This window comes from Ruditapes philippinarum, unplaced genomic scaffold, assembly GCF_026571515.1.
Source record: "Ruditapes philippinarum isolate M1 unplaced genomic scaffold, ASM2657151v2 ctg3721_1_1_1_1, whole genome shotgun sequence".
Taxonomy (NCBI): Eukaryota; Metazoa; Mollusca; class Bivalvia; order Venerida; family Veneridae; genus Ruditapes; species Ruditapes philippinarum.
In genome coordinates, this window is record NW_026857197.1 from 81,707 (window position 1) to 99,720 (window position 18,014).

At 30.5% G+C, this 18,014-nt stretch overlaps 1 protein-coding gene and 1 long non-coding RNA gene across 11 annotated transcripts in view; both read right to left on the reverse strand.

The window, feature by feature from the left end:
• LOC132749053 (rho GTPase-activating protein 18-like) overlaps positions 1 to 15,501 on the reverse strand; it is a 41,318-nt gene extending 25,817 nt beyond the window's left edge. For 4 of the 9 annotated variants that reach the window (XM_060738738.1, XM_060738737.1, XM_060738735.1 and 1 more), the window contains exons 1-4: positions 14,945 to 15,101; positions 8,760 to 8,898; positions 4,386 to 4,451; positions 3,130 to 3,359 (exon numbers count right to left, since the gene is read on the reverse strand). In XM_060738738.1, coding sequence (XP_060594721.1) covers positions 3,130 to 3,359; positions 4,386 to 4,451; positions 8,760 to 8,874 — 411 coding nt within the window. In that variant the 5' untranslated portion in view covers positions 8,875 to 8,898; positions 14,945 to 15,101. Of the gene's footprint in view, positions 1 to 3,129; positions 3,360 to 4,385; positions 4,452 to 8,759; positions 8,899 to 14,944; positions 15,106 to 15,156; positions 15,307 to 15,424 lie in introns of those variants that run through there. The other 5 variants (XM_060738733.1, XM_060738729.1, XM_060738730.1 and 2 more) reach the window with 4 other exon arrangements.
• Positions 190 to 1,972, reverse strand: LOC132749052 (uncharacterized). 2 transcript variants are annotated; one of them, XR_009628358.1, is made up of 3 exons: positions 1,061 to 1,972; positions 689 to 756; positions 190 to 389 (listed from the first exon to the last, which is right to left on the reverse strand). It is a non-coding gene; the product is annotated as an uncharacterized LOC132749052 (long non-coding RNA). The 2 variants fall into 2 exon arrangements; XR_009628357.1 differs by having other exon boundaries at positions 689 to 1,972.
• Positions 15,502 to 18,014: the final 2,513 nt, after the last annotated feature.

Genomic DNA, 18,014 nt, shown 5'->3' on the forward strand with positions numbered 1-18,014 from the left:
ATATATGTTGCTTGATGTCAAAAAAGCTTGAAATAAAATAAAAGTTTAGTAATTTAATTTCAAAAATGTTTATTAATTTATATTCATAGTCATATAAATGAGCAAAATACAAAATTCAACATACATATCCTTCAGTTCAATCATCTTACATTCACTATAACAAAAACAATATTCATTTCTAGCAGCAAGTTTTTGTTTTTTACTGGTTTTCTTGGAATCAAACACTTTATTTATACAATTATTTTGCTGGAAGTCTGTCGGTGAGGAACTGTTCAAATCATAAATTTGATCAAATGTTTCTGATTATTCAAACTACTATTTCTTTTATTGATGTCTGTTTCAGTGCTCTGCTTCTATTTCCTCGGAGAACTTCATGTGGCTGTGTTCACCTTTAAAGATAAAATTCATAATTAATTAAAAAAGATGTGGAATAAATTCCGACCATTGTAAATGCAGTTATATTTCATATTTGTATATCATCAAAGTATATTAGCTATTTATGCTTATGCATATACAAATATACTAAGTTACACAGTATCTCATTTTAGTGCACAAGTCAACAGTGTTGTTTAAGAATTGCTAAAAGTCTCTATAAGAATTGATTAACAGCACTATTTGCAACAACATTTATTATGCTCTTTTCTGTAAAAGATTTAGAGCAGTAAGTATAGAGATTAAAGAAACATACCTTTTCAGGCTCAATACTGCATATCATTATTCACCTGGCATCTCAAAGTAAGAACTGGTCCCACTAGCCTGCAATGTATGTAAAATGTAATATCAGAAATCTCCATTGAAAACAACAATAAAATGTTAAATGATTATGATGACCCTGTCTTATTCAGCTGCATAAAACTACTGATTGTACTATTTAGTTCTAATAATTCAATTAATTTGACTATTAAATCTAGATTTAAATCAATTACAAGTATTAGTAAATCTAAAATAAAAACAGCCTTGATCTCTCAAGTTACAAATTTTAGTTTGCTGCCATCTTACTTTGATTGTTTAATATATAACCTGTATCAATTCTGCATAAATGTAACTCAAAGGTATTTACCTGATTTTGTTGTATATCTTCTTGTCCAAGGTGATTCTTCTTGTCATTCTTATTTACCATAACTATACTTAAACATCTTAAACAAAACAATATCTCTAAATTTCCTAAAACATCAAGTAGATTCTCTGTGATTTCCACCAGCTTGCTAACCTAAATGTTTCAGACTTACAACTGTGTACCTGGGCAGGTCCAATGTTATGTGCAACAGGGTAAATCCAAAAATCAAAGCACTCATCAGTTCTATCTTACAATCATTGAATGTGAAAAAAAAATCAAATAACTAATAGATATGTAAAGTTTAAAAATCATTATACATTTTTGAAAAAGAAAATGCAATGTCATTTTTTACAAATTCAGGATAGGAAATGTTATCTTTCCCCAAAATAATCACATGGAACAGTCTGATTTGTAGGAATGACCAGTCAAAAAATTAGTCATGCACATATGGTGGCAAAGGCAGGTGGCCAGTTTTATCAGACCTCTGATCTATGTGGTGTATCAGTGGATGTAGAAAATATAAGCAATCTTCAGGCATATTGGTTCCTTGATTTTATATAGATTAAAAGGGCAATATAAACTGTTTATTTCAAGCACTGTTTTTTTTATTGTTTAAATATCTAAAATACACTAGGCCTAAATGTCTTAAAAATAACACTTGTATATTAAAAAAAATACACCTCTTTTTCTTGTTAGAATATCTTACTTCAGCGAAATTAGGTCTGTAAGAAGTACAGTAGGTAAAAACATATAGATTTCAATGTCTGTTTCAAGTTAGAAAAAAAAACAAGAGTAGAATTATGCCTTGGGTGACTTTTATGTGAAATATTTTCCTTGTGAGAAGAAGTGACATGGAATTTCATTTCTGTCCATGGTAGCCTAGAAATCACTGACTGAATGCCATTTCTGTCCCAATTCCGCACAGAATAAGTACCAAAATTTTTTACAGGTAATATACTTAATTGATTATCATTTTTTGTATTATCTTATTTAAAAACCCCCAGCTGTGTTCAAAAATTAATAAGCAATATTTAAAAAAAAATCTTAATTGTTTGTGATTAAGGTCTAAGATTTTAGTATTTTAAATTCTGAGTATTTTGATACCCATTGTGTTAAAGCAAAGAATTACAAATCAACTTCAATAAATTTTACCAATTTTCTCATGTTTTTGTACTTAGTAATTTTTTCAGCTTTGCTCAGTAATAAAAAGTCTCGCAAAAGTTCTAAGTTTTCACTTATATCTAACATAGAAACTGGTTACTTCAAACTTCGCCAGTATAAGGCACTTATAGGTGACTTGTATGTGACTTATATGTTGGGGAAAAAATGGCCAAAAGTGACTTATATGTAGCATATACCTATAACTGACTTAGACAGGTTTTTAGGTGATTTATAAGTGACTTATATGTAACTTATAGTTCTCTTATAGGTCATGTATAAGTTGCATATAAGAAACATATAAGTCACTTAAAGTCATTTTGGTAAGGGCTATTAGTACAGTAAAGAAAAGAAAGATAAATGTAGTTGAAAACAATTTATGAACAAATATTCATATATATTTTTAAATCTATAAAACCATATTTTAAAACTGAGCATATGCAGCAGAGATGACATAAATTCTGCAACATCATTACAAATCCCACTCGTAAACAATATGTTATTCATTCAATTTAGTCACATTTTTGCACCAGATATAAGCAATCATTATTTAGCAAATTAAGAAGAGGTATTTCACAAATATCACAAAGAAGTCAAATATATTATCTTGTAATACAAGACTCACAATGTAGTCAAATATCTTAAGAGTAATACTAGACTGACACTATAATTTACCCTTGTTGATCCCAAGATTATCATTGTATAAATTAACCATATCATTTACTTTAAGTTATTTTAAAACTTGACTAGTTCTATAATTAACCTCTCTTGACTCTTGATTTATCATATAACAAAAACCATTCTATAATTTACATATCTTGGTCCTCAAGTTATCACAAAGCAAGACTGGTTCTAAAGTTTAACCCGTCATGTTCCCTGAATTATCATAAATCAAGACTGGTTCTATAATTTACCTGTCTAGTACCCTCTTCTTCGCCTTCTAAAGGTTGGCTATGAATAACAGTTCTGCCCCCTGGTAGCTGTTCTGGGAATATGTTCCTGACATCTATTTTTGTTGTGTATTTTTGTTTCTTTCTCAGTGTAGCATTTAGAGTATCTACACGTCTTTTAACCACGGCAGCATGGTTGCTAGGCATGGATTCTGTGAACTTGTTGATCTCATCCTCAGAAAACTCCTTACCGGCTGTATTACACAATAAAGTAAAATAAAATATAACAAGTTTAAAAGAAAGCATTCAGTAAAACTTAACTAAAAGTACATTCTTTTTCAGCATATTCATTTTTTTTGCGTAAAACGAGTCCAGCTAGCATTGTACATGTTTATGTATTAGCTGTTTGTCATCCATCTCAAGTACTTATTTGCTTTTTTCATAAACTAATTTCTATACATATTGGTTCTCAAGACATAATATAAACAGTAATTCTGATAAAAAATAATAAAGCTCATTTTAAAAAAAATTGAGATCTGATAGACTGTTGATAGAAAGAATGATTTTATATTTACAATATCCCACCCAAATACACTGTTCATGAGAATAATAAAAGTATCATCTTGTAAAGACCTTTCTAAATAATATAATAAATCTATAATAAGTCATAAATCTAAAATAGGTCAAAAACATTCAGAATAAAGCTATTTCAATATTGCTTTAGAAATGAATTTGTCATGTCAGACAAACCAGGGTTAATTAATATCATAAAGTACCTTAAACTGGGTGGAACCTATTAATTAACTATTTGACTTGTCTGACCAACAATAATATTAACTTTACAATCGGACTTTCAACAATCAACATCTTTATTATATCAATCAAATAGTTATAAGAAACAACTTGCATCATTACTAACTAGAAATTAGTAAATGACATCTTTTGTTATCTTAAATTCCTTATAACGGGACCGTCTAAAAGCAGAGCAGTTCACCATTTAACAGTACTGTTCTTAGCCTTCGCTGGCAACTTATTCTACCCATTTGAGTGCAAACAAAGATCAGCCAGCATGTCCGCACCCTCTGATTACCGTTGCACCGTTCACTTTTTACAAAAAGTTTATAATTATTTCTTGAATTTTGTCTAAAAAATATAGTTTGCCCAAACTGAAAGATGGTTCTGTCTGTTCAGATAAAGGGCAAAGGTACACAGATATATTAAGAGGCAACTAAATTATTATGGTTCTATGAGAATGTACTATATTTATAAATACTTCTTACCTTGATACTTGGAAACAATGAATCCATACCCAGCTTCTTGTAACCATTCTGCTTCCTGCTCTCCTTCTGTAATCATAGTTACAATATAATTAATGTTTCCATAGAAACAGTTTAAACAACAAACTGAAACAATATTATTTTAATTTTTTTACATATAAGTTTCATTGTACCACCAAAGTAGCAATTATCTCAAAAGTTTGATTGTACAGCTTTAAAAGTATCTCCATAATAATAATGATAATAATAATAATAATAATAAATAATAATAATAATAATAATAATAATATTAATAATAATGTACTTATTGTTTCCATAGAAACAATGTAAAAACAATGTAAATGTATAACCACAGTAACAATGCAATAAATGTTTCCATAGGAATTGAAGACATAAAATTATCATTATTAAAACCATGAAATTTATACATGTTTCCATGTAAACAAGTTGAGGGATTACATCACCATAGTGGTTAAGGTTGTTGACTCCCAAGCACTTGCCCCTTAACCGCTATGGGTTCAAATCCTGCCAGGGACTTTGGATTATTTCATCTTCAAGAACACTGTTGGTTCTACAATCAGTAAAGCTGAAAAGTCGCCATATGACAGCTGTGTTAGTTCGACCAAAAATCCAACGTAAAAAAATCACCAAAGTTAGTAACAATGGAATTTTCAATTGCGTTCTGACTTAAGAAACCTCTAAAAACATGTAAAGTTGATTATAATGTCGCCCAACAGAAACGATATTATAAGTATTTTCATAGACAATGTATTCAAATTTGGAACTGCATGTTAAACACAGGTCTGACCACCCACAGTATAATATTATAAATGTATCATTGCTGCAATTTTGCAGGTCACTTTTGGTGCATTAAGTATTCCAATGGTGATATCGATACATCAAATGTACCTGTACCTGTAAATGATGCAGTCAATTGAATTCATTTAAATTTGACAGTTTAATGACATCTAGGGTAAAAATAGTTGTGCACCTAAATTTATTCTAAACATTTGAATAACAACAATTTTACAACATTCAGCCCTCAAAATACTGCATTTGGATATACATGTAATTTTCCTTTTTTGCCTCTTTTATGTTCAACTTTTATATCTTATAGAGCTTTATTCAGGCAATCTGGCTGTATAAAATATTATTCTACTCTCGAACACAAAGTAAACATGTAATCTAGGCAAGATAAACTAACGGGATTTAAAATGCAAATTACACGTAGCCTGTTTATTTGGTTATCAATCAAAAAGTTTTTCACTTTTCCCCTCTGTGCATACATAAAACGGTGAAATCAGTTTCTCAATGTACAATAGACTTGATATTCTAAATATATATGCTGGTGGTTAATGATTTTCAAATAATTAGCATACTTTAAGTGATACAAGTCATTTATTAAATCTCGATATAAGCTGATTGACATAATCTGTATGGGTAGTTGTTTTGGAAAGTCAATTTTAAAGTAAAATTGACCAAACTGCAGAAAAGTCATCATTCTAGATAGTGTATTCCTAAGTAAAGGCAAACAATTAATTAACCTGAACACCTTTATTTTAATGTATTGAATTTGAAAGATGACCTAAGTTGGCTCCTAAATCTAAAGGACCTTCACCTTTAAGGTTACTTTAAAAAAAAAATTGGAATATTTTATCACTTGGGAAGGTGCCATTTTGAGTTACGAACAAATCCTAGGCTTTTCTTTATCTAAACCTCATAATTATGCATGCACTAAGTATCTAAAAAAAAAAACGTAAATATCAATATTGCATAACAATATTGTACATGTATGTTGTGATCTGAGTATACCTTAAAAGCATATTAAATATGTAAAACATATCAGGGGTGGGGTGCAATAAATATACTTCAAGGTACACTAAATCTTAACATTCTAGATATTTGTTAATATTATATCACCTATAATATTTGTTTATATTATATCACCTATTATTTGATCTAAAATCTGTCTATATATATACACATGTAGTAAATAAGTTTAACATTCATTAATAAATTGATTTATAAAAAGAATAAGGCACCAAAAAATGGCATGAATTTATATTGCTAGAAGCTAGTTCACCAGTATGTTCTGCTTCATCATTTTTTCCTAACATTTACAATTTAACCAAATACATGTAGTTTAAATTACACATTTTAGTAGGGTATATCAAATTTCTAACAAAAAAGTATGTTACCGGCTTTTACAATGCTCCAGGAACCCAAAGTGAGCAATCTTTGCCATTAGTATATGAGAGCAAGGCCAGCCTATTCTAACCAGGCTCTTATACTATTGGCTGACTAAATTTAAACTTTCATCCTGATATACCTTAATTCATAATGGACATTTCCAGAAATAGAACCTGGACAAGTCCATGTAAGAAATTTAGCTGGTTAAAGGCTATTATAAATCTATGTCTGCTGTCAAATTACTTATGACTGAAATTCTGTACTCACTTTATTCAATCTAATACTTAGCTAATAAATATTTTTGAAACTTTAAAATTTAAACAAAAATAATTAAAACTTATGTTCTGGGAAAAATATTTGAACTCTAATGTTTAATAATGAAAACATTATATCAGATAATTAAACTGACTATATATAGCTACCAATTATTAAATGTTTGGATTAATTGAACTACAAACATTTAACATTCATAATATTATAAATTAATGTTACCTATACCTTAATTGCTAAATGAATATCAAATTGCACAATAATTATTGATTGAACTCATTATCGGATACACCAGAATAAAAGGTTATGTCTGACAACCTACTTAATGCATTATTTAGTTGATTTTTCAAGTCACACACAGTACAGGTGACATATGGGGACTACCTTGAGCTTTACTGTTGGAGAAAGACCTCAGTTGCAATATTTAAGTCACAAGCACAACCTGAGCAGATACCACTAACATTCAGTAAGCTCACTGGATAGCTTCCTTGCATGAAAGAATTAATTTTCCCTGGTGGGATTCAAACCCACAGTAGTGTCAAGCAAGGGATTAAAAATAAGTAACCTTTGGCCTACTTGGTCAAGAAGGACCATTCATAACCTACATTCCATGTTTAAATATTAATTCTTAATTAAGATCAGTCCTCTAGATATCAAATGGTCACATGTACTTGATTTATGACTGTACAATCACGGTTTTTTTCCAGGATTTTGGGAACATGACCCATACCCATGGAAATTGGAATTTCAGCGATGTTTTGTTAAAATTTGGGAAAAATTGCATGACTTAAATTTTGCAGTGATTAAATGAATGCAAAGAATAACTGTCTAGGAAGGCATCTTCAAACTATTAAACACCATAACAGTGAAGAAGTCCTTATTTTCTAAGATTTTAGAATTTGTTATTAAATATTTTTATTTTGTAACTTTCAATTGGGAATTTTTTCCTGTGGATTGGGAAAATAATATACTATTTTCGATTGGGAATATGACTGAATATCGGCTATAAAATAAGGCAAAAAAAATCCCTGACAATGTAAAGCCACAATTTCAAAATGAGGGCTAAATGCATAAGAAATTGTCTATATATGCACAGTATCAATCACATTTTCTCTGGCCTTTCTGTCAAATTTTGTATAAGTACCTCAAACGCAATAGTAAGATAATTCACAGAAATGATACGGTATTTTGGTCTTATACCTACACAAAGAAACAAATAGTAATTTGATGGCAGGAGTTGTTAGCTAAAGTTTATTTCAATAAATCGAGTAAAAGTCCATCTAAGTTAAGTAAATTTATAGATATAAAATGTAAACAGTATATTATTTATATACTTATTATAATGGTTGAAAAAAAACGTAAGTACAAAATATCTACCTGTTGACATTAGTTCAAATTTGTTTATAATTGTATATCCATGGGCATTTTTAAATTCATTATGATTGTCAGACCTTAATAATTTTCAATAATAATATTACCAAAAGAGGCGTTATTTTCCTTTGGATGTCATATATGTATAATGTATATATACATTATGCTTTGTTTACATATAAAATCACTTTGCAGAACTTGTAACTTGTTAACTCAATTCGTTAAGAGTCTGATCAATTGCCATAATATGTCAAAGATTTCATTTGCATGTTTTTGTTAAAACTCAGTGCATGTAGGATAAATTAGAGAGTGTCAGTAAATTTTGAATCTTTAAATTTTACAAAAAAAAAAAAACGATGACAATTTCATTTTATTTTGTTGTTAGAATGATAAACGTTGTTAAGTATCTAAGTCTAGCAGTTACTTATTTTAAATTATATATATATTTTTCTCTCTCTTGACAATGTCAAATAAATTAATGAAAACAAAGAGACAGCTCATACTTATCTAGAGCACTGTTAATTGTAAGACAATTCAAAATTTTACCGTCGGGAGTTTTAGCCCCGTCCTCATCATCTTCGTCATGCCTCTTACTGCTCCTGATGTCCTCAAACTCCTGAAAGTAGTCCCGTAAATCTCCGGGAGATTGTGCACGAGCCATCTTCTTACATAGCTACATTACAATCTGTAAATAAGCATAATTATATTTAATTATGCTGCAAGATATATCAAAATAGTTGCATTAGACTCAGTGATTTTTTTACCTCTGCATCCCAAGTCCAGACCTCAATGAATTTGCTGTGGATGCAAAGTTTCAAATAATGTGCATCTTTTGGAATGGATGCATACTTTTTCTAAGTATAGAGTCCTGTCTGACAGGAATTTGGTAATAAATACCAAATTGTGTTCAAGTTATGTCAGTCATATTCTAGGTCTGCAAATCTTCTACAGATAAGAAATAATAATGTGCTATACTATAGATATGCATAAAAATATTAAGGAAAATGAAGTTTTGATTAATATCAAACTAAATTAATGGAAATAAACTTATTAAAATCATTTGACAGTTTTGAATAATTTCAGTATCAGAAGCAGTGTAATTAATGTAGAAATCAAATTCATTTTTCTCCTTTCTATTGTTAATATACCTTTCATATCACTAAAGCAATATTAAGCCTTGTAACTTAGATTTGTCGGCTAAATTTTGGGACTTATGAGTTTGTAAAAAAATCACTGTAGACTGACATCTTCTTCGTTTATTTCTCTTTTTTAGCTGGGTTTTAAGTCACACAGACCATGTGACAGTCATATTTCTAACTTAATACTACAAACCACTGTCACCTTTGCTATAAAATGGCGGTTTAAAAACCCTCAAGTTTGCTGGGTTGTCTGAGAATTTAAGGATAAATTGAAATTTAAATTAAATGTATCAGCATACAATTCTAGACATGAAAACAGCTAATACAGTGACTCAATGAAAATGATATGTTTGTTTAAATTTTAAACATATCTAATCATCTTATGATGATAAAACAAATCTATATTATTATAAAAATAAAGTATAATGTATCATAACTATATGAAAATACCATTTTGATAAAGTAAATTTACTATATAAACTTGGAAACTTAATACCCAAGATTATTTAATGGATCTGTTGATCCATCATTCTAATGCATGAAATTCAAAAATGAACAATCAGAATACATACATAATAAAGAAGAAAACATGGCATAATTTAAAACAATAGCTTCTATGACCATGGGCTGTTGTTACAGATTTTTAAAGTTTTGCCCTGCATGCAGCTTCTGAATCTACTCATGTAACCAGTGCAGACCAAGACCAGCTGGCAAATCCTTGCCAACACTCATATCTCTATTTGGTCAGTACATATTTTGAAATTTTCCCTAAAACTGTTGAATCTTTTTTGTTCAAAGTGAAAGTCTCATGGATAAGTCAATATTAAGTAGAGTAGAGGTTAATTTACAGTGCAAGGCAAGAGGTAAAGCAAGCAAAGTTTGACACTTGAACCACTTAGCTGTTCAGTACTCACAGAACAAGAGAGATTTTAAAACTCTCTGACAATGTAAAAAAAATGTTTTTTTTTAGTTGAAAAATATTACATTAACTTTCATTTTGGAGACAAATTGCATCACTTTTTTTTTCTCCAAATTTTAAGTTGGTAATTGTTGTAGTCCCACAGAGTATGTTTGAAAAAGCCATAAATTTGTGACATTGATACACTACATGTAATAAATACTACACTGTAGTGTTATTTTCAGTTTCACTCAATCTTTTCTATACTAATTGTGAACTTGCTGTCAAAACCTACTTCATGTGTTATAAACATTCATAATAATCTATTTTCATGACACTTAAAATTAAATAGTAAAGATGTCATCTAGTCTGTTGCATTAACACAAGTGAATAGATGGTGTTTTTTTCTCACTTTTATGTTATAAAACTGATACAAAATAAGGCCGATATATGAGCATTTCCAAGACTGATCAAAAGAAATTTTCTTATATTTTAAGCGCACAGGCTGTTGAAAAATAGATATCATTTGCAGTATAACTGTACAGTAAATTCTCTCTATTAAGACCACTAACGGGTCTGACTCAAAGTGGTCTTAATAGTGAACTGGTCTTAATAGTGAATAAGTCACTTTAACAGCTGACGAAGTCCAACTTAACTTAATGTATTATAACCTTGTATAGTTTTATGCACATGGTAAATGTACTTAATTAAATGAGTAAAAAGAAACACATTTTTAAACAAAAAACCTTTTTTAATGCATGATAATAATTATTATACTGTACATCATTAATATGATGAAAACATTAATTTACGACTTCCACTTAAGAAGAAAAATATGAGGTATTAATATATGCTAGATGCTATTTTTATATTACATTCTTTGATCGAAAGGTTTATAAATGATAAGAAGAAACTATTTTGCTGTTTTATTGACTTTAAAAAAGCATATGATCTAATTGACAGGAACTGCCTATGGTATAAACTGATAAAATGTGGTATTGATGGCAAATTGTTTTCTGTAATATATTCAATGTATGAAGATGTTAAATTGTGTGTAAAACATGTAAATACGTTGTCTGAATTTTTCAGTAGTGAAATGGGTCTCTTTCAAGGTGAGATAACTTCACCAATAATGTTCAGTCTCTTTTTGAATGATTTAGAAAATTTATTACAAGAAAATTTAGATGATTGTATAACATTAGATCAAATATCGATTTATTTGCTATTATTTGCAGATGACGCCGTTATCTGTTCTGAATCTGCTCAAGGTTTACAAAATTCCTTAAATAGTTTAGAAAAATATTGTAACAAATGGCATCTTACTGTTAACGTAGATAAGACTAAGATTGTTGTTTTTAGAAAGGGCGGAGTTTTAAATAAAAGTTATATAAGTGGATATATGGGGGGTTAAATATAGAAATTGTAAAAACGTTTAATTACCTAGGTATTGTTTTGTCTAGCGGAAGTTCGTTCATACCAGCGACCAACACACTAAAAGGCAAAGCACTACGGGCTATGAGCTCATTATTTAATGTAACACGAGATAAGCAAGTTCCCATTGATATTATGTTCAACTTGTTTGATGCATATGTTCTACCAATTCTAAATTATAGTTGCGAGGTATGGGGTAGCCTACCATCGGAAAATTTGGAAATTGTACATAGGAAGTTCTGTAAATGGTTGCTTAATGTGAAAATGTCAACAAATACTCTTTCACTGTTTGCAGAAGTTGGCCGATTTCCATTATATATTTCACGTCATGTAAGAATTGTTAAATATTTTATAAAATTATACCAAAATAAAACAAGCAATTGTATATTAAATTATATTGTTAATTGTCAGAGATTGGAGATAGAGTCAAAGTCTAATACTGTAAATTGGTTGTCTAAAGTAAAAACACACTTTTGCAAAGTGCTGGATTTAATGATGTGTGGATGTATCCAGAATCAGTTAAGCTAAATATATTAATACCAGTCCTACATGGTCGTTTAAAAGATATTTATATCACAAACTGGCATTCTAGTGTACATATTTGTTCTTCTTTGTATTTGTATAAACATATCAAAACCGATTTTAGCAGGTCTAAATACCTGGATATTGTTGACTCTATGAAATTAAGAAATATATTAGCTAAACTTAGATTATCATCTCACAATTTATTAATAGAAACAGGTAGACACAATAATATTGATAGAAATGACCGGAAATGTACTATTTGCAACAATAATGACATCGAAGATGAATATCACTTTGTATTGATTTGTACTTTGTATGATTCTCTTAGAAAACAGTATATATCCAACTATTTTACAAGAAACCCTAGTATGTTTAAATTTTTAGAATTGCTGAATTCAGAAAGGAAGTCAGTGTTAACAAAATTAGCTATATATTGTAATAAAGCTTTTAAATTGAGATTTGATTCATTGAATGCCGGATAATGCTATATAAGACCACCTTGTTGTATTGTTTAAAGTTATATAAGGATCGTAAATATTACATGTGTTGTATTACACTCTCACTAGTTTATTTCATTTAATGATATGCGTTTACCATTTTTCATATTCATGCATGTATATATTTGTTGTATATGAAGATGAGCTGTATATGCTTAATTCAAAATAAAATATATGTTCTGTTCTGTTCAAAAATATAGTATGACTCTCATTATGATTTATACATTAATTACTAGCGAAATAAAGCACACATGAACTGATAATTTGGTGTAATTAGCAATTTTTACCATACTTGCTATAAATTGTGATGAACAACAAACAATTTTACATGCTATTTACTTGTTTATCACATCCTAATTACGCTGACAAATTAATCGTTCTCGCACCATAGCTGCTTAGATTAATTAGCCAGAAGTGGTTTAAACTGATCATGTTGACGCTTGAATGCTAAAGATACATCGTAAAGCAAGCGTCTAATCAATTGATGTATATTAATGACCTCATTTGACCCGGTGTATTTGTTTACGCCAGAGGGAAGATTAGGACAATTAATTGGGGGGCAATTAACACCAAGTGATGTCTGGCCATTATGTTGCATGGTCGTTATACAGGTTAATGTTTTGATAAGAAATACACACAAATGTCTGACAGAAGTGGTCGTTATGCCGGATTAGAGACGTGGTCGGTATTCTGGTCATTTTTCTCAATGAATAAAGAAGGCAAATATTTTGTACTTTTAAAAAGTGCCCGTAATAGCGGCATGGTCCTATTTGTGACGTGGTCGTTAGGTGGCATTTTACTGTAGTTGAATAATGTACCAAAATTTTAGAGCTGTCATTGATTCAGTGCAAAGCATATCAACGATATATCGATATCAAGTAACTAAAATCAACGATACACCGATATATCCATAATATCCTATACTCACTTGTCTGTCATTCACTTTCATACCTGTTTCAATGATTTCAGTCAAAAACATGTTCTGTACAGTGTCTTGTCCACTGCATGTTTTTTTCCTGACAATATTTTTTATCACCATTGCTATGAAATAATTCCACTATATAACAAAAGCATAACATTAGATATAAATAATTGTTTCTGCATATATTTTGGGTGAATTGTATAATTTCTAGACATTTAATTTATAAGTCAAAAGTATCGATTTTTTTAAATGTGTATCGATTATTGATCAACGATACATCGATATTGTCGATATCGATGACAGCTCTACAAAATTTATTTCATTAACCAGTGCATTGTATACATGTTGCCATTATAATCTGACATAACTAAATGAACAATTTGAACCTTTTAAAATAACCATCATAATTACATTGTAACTGCAAAATTGCCAAATCTAATTAGAAATGTAATTATTTCATTTAAATTTAGATCAGTCATAATGTTACTGATAAAGCACTGTAAGGCTGTAAACATAAATATAATGCATTATAAAAAAATATACAAGGGGTATACAATTTGTAAAGGTGCGCATGACTGTTGTTGTTGCATTAATAACTCATTTGTTACCTTTAGAGCATATATTTTCGCTAATTTCGTAATTATCCACCTTCATTTATGCTAAGAATCACTGTCATCATTTGAATAATTGAAAATATGACAACATTTTTAACTTCCTGTTTATGTTTAGAAGCCAAAGAGCAATGATGCCTGTATTTGGCCTATTTAAGACTTGCAAGAGTCTCATAGGATATTTATATTGATCGAATAAACACTAAACTTCCAATTAGCAACTAATTACATGTAGATAGATAATGATCAATATATGTATGGAGACTATATGATAGCTATTTGGATATATTGCGTTTCAGCTAATATATTAACTAAGCATTGTGTATTTTTGTAACTGGCCAAACAATACCCATGATTGAATTCAATATTATTAAACAATTTACATGAAAGAGAAGTTTATAAATAAATCCATATAGATATCTTCTTAAATGTATCTTAACTAAGATTAAATCTTTATCACTGTTTATGTTTATAGAAAAAAATCTTTATACATACCCTTTCAATCAGTGCACATTTGAAAAGAAGATTAAATTTATTCTATGGGAAATAAAGGGGGGGGGGGGGAGAAGAAAAAACTGAACATTGTCAATGTTTGTTGAACTTCAATAAAACCATATTAAACAGTTGAACAGCTACTTTAATCTGGTGGAAATATTTAATATTTATATGATATTGCCATTTTTTTAATGCAATAATAAATTAACAAACCTTTTCAAAATGTTTAAATCCATTACAGTACTCCACACTGCATTTATCTATTCATAAACGTTTTATCTAAATATAAAAGCTAAATATTCACTGATATTTACCCCACCCGAAAATAACTCGGTTGACACAGGCAGTAACTTAATCTCGGTTAGATTACACGGTTTTACAATCTTCAAATAATTAGTTGGACATAAACAAACAAAAGAATTTACCGCATGTGACAAACACGGTATTGTTTACATTTGACAGCACGCGGGAAATTAACCGTTGAAAGCCCTTGCTTCAGCAGCAGATTTCATTTTCGTAAACATTGTGTTGGCCACACTTTTAAATCAAATCTACATTTCAGCAGTTTTACGCCCAAAACAGGGAAATTTTAAATCATGTAAATTAAGTAAAGTAGTTGACAAGATAAGTAACGCTTCACAACTCGCATTACATGTAGTTTTTACACTGTTTACCTACAAAATACACCTTTACCTGTCATTCGTGACTCTCAGGTAAGTAATTCCTATGCGCATGCGTGACAGAACTGTTCTGTTCCGGTTATAGCCAGAGGCATAGTCTTCGGATAAAACAGAATTGTCTATTATTGAAACTGATAGAATGCTACCTACACCAAGCATTCTTTAATAAGAGTTCAAGAACTCGAAATGTGTACATAAAATTGTGTGAACACTAATTTACTGATAAGAACAGAATTATATCTAATTATCTTACAGGAAAAATGCCGCATTGTACAAATTTAGGTACTAGTTGCATTGATTAATTTGACCTAAAATGTGTTAAAGCTTGTTATTTATGCAATAAAATATCCATATATTAAAAAAAACCTTCTTTTCTGTTATATTGTTTTAGTCTATAACAATATAACATTTTTTTTTAATATATGGTTATTTTATTGCATAAATAACAAGGTTTAACACATTTTAGCACTAGCACCATTGGCATTATATATTATCATATTACGAGCATGTTCCCCGTTTACATTCATTCATATCCATGAAGCATGGAGCAAGCTGGGAAGACGTCTTCTTGTGTCCACATCAGCTTCTGCATGCAGACTAATCTATTCAAGATTGCACAGCTTGTCATTTTATTGATAGAGCTACACTAGATCTATATGAATATATGTGGAGGAAACAGTCTGACTCTGTAGTGCATAGGTTATTACTTAATGGCGCCAAAATTAATTACCGGGAAATAACTTATGTCCAACCAAACTCCTGTGCAGTGGTCATCCTTACTTCGCAACACGATGATGTCCAACTTCTGGACAACGCGCGCAGGGCCATTCTTGACCATTTTAATTCCGGAGATCAGCATACTAATTATAAATGGAAAAACTGTGTTATATAATTAAATGTTACAGAACATATTCATATTGAGAGGAACTCGATCCCAGCCTGTTCGTTAAAATGATTAAAGATATACTATGCTCAAATTAGATGTAAAAATATTGACGAATATATATATATATATTAAATATTTTAACGAACGTACTAGCTAGTCAACTTTGCTTGACCTGTAATAGGGAATGCAGCTTCCCGTGCATAGTTCATTAATTCTTTTACTTAATTAAATTAGACATATAATTCAGTACGAATATTATATAGATTTCAGTAAATTTCCGAGATTGAAATATTAGTCTAGAGTTCTAGGGAAATACGAGTTATGGGGGTGGGGGGGGGGTAGGGGGTACATGACTCGGCTTAGGAAGTTTCAGATTTCTAATAGGTATAAGATATGGATGGTTAAACTTGCAGCTTGCGAATGAATGTTAGAAATGCTTGAAGCTTGCCTGCGGCTTTCTAAGAAAAAACCAACCAAGATTATTAAGCGCCTGTGTGACACTACTTTGGAAATAATAAGTATCACAAATATGTGAAGTCGTAGCTTTTTGTATCTGATTAGATTCGCTGCAAAAGACGTCATTAATTGAGCCGCGTCACGACAAAACCAACATAGTGGGTTTGCGACCAGCATGGATCCAGACCAGCCTGCACATCCGCACAGTCTGATCAGGATCAATGCTATTCGCTATCAGTTTCTCTACTTGTAATAGAGTTGGTAAGCAAACAGCATGGATCCTGATCAGACTGCGCGGATGCGCAGGCTGATCTGGATCCATGCTGGTCGCAAACGCGCAATGTTGGTTTTGTCGTGACTCGGCTCAATTATTGTTGAACAGTAGTAACTGCAGTTACGGTCTTTCAAAAGATACATATAGGCTAATATTTTGACTTGCCTGTTTTGGGTATTGATATATCTCAAGGTGCTTTACATTTTACATTCGAACTCGCGACCTCCCGCTTGAAAACGAAAGTAACAACGCCCAAAAAAAATCGGTGGTGTTGGAATTTTACCCTATGGATCATTGTATGTGTTGGGGTTTTTGACATGACGGGACTGGAAATATTTTTTCGACATTTGTGTAGTCTGGACCGCACAAAAATAAAGTTTCAATTTAATTTTGAGTATATTTCTTTGTTATCTTTTGCAAAGTTTTCCATTTTAAAATGCTCCATTTGACATTTATAAAATTTTCAAATTTTAATGTTTTTTATGCTTTCGAAAGTTGAGTTCCTTTATCCTCGCCCTAGTTCCCAATTTTTAGTCCTTTGATACGGAAATTCCTTAAACTCTTTAAACCTGCTTTTAACCATCCGGCGGGGTAACGGTGAAAGGTCAGCAGCATCTTATCTTGTCTCATACTAGTATTTTATTAGTAAAAGACAGAAAGGGGAAAAATATACATGATGTACATTATTTGTTTTACACAAATTAATATCCTAACATACCATTGCTGATCCATTTTCCTACACATTTAGATGCATGTATAATTTCGTGAAATTCTCAAAGTGGTGTTGGAATCAAACCTTCGGATCACGGCGGTACGCACTTTCAAATACACCAGAACACAGTTCATCTGGGCAGGCTGTCAAGAAGTTTACCAAGTATAAGGGCATTCATTTTCGCAAGGAATTGATAACTTCTGTACATGCTAGAGCACGGTACATTGTGAGTGATCGTGGAAACTATTTCATGATCAATCACAAAGAAAGTGACC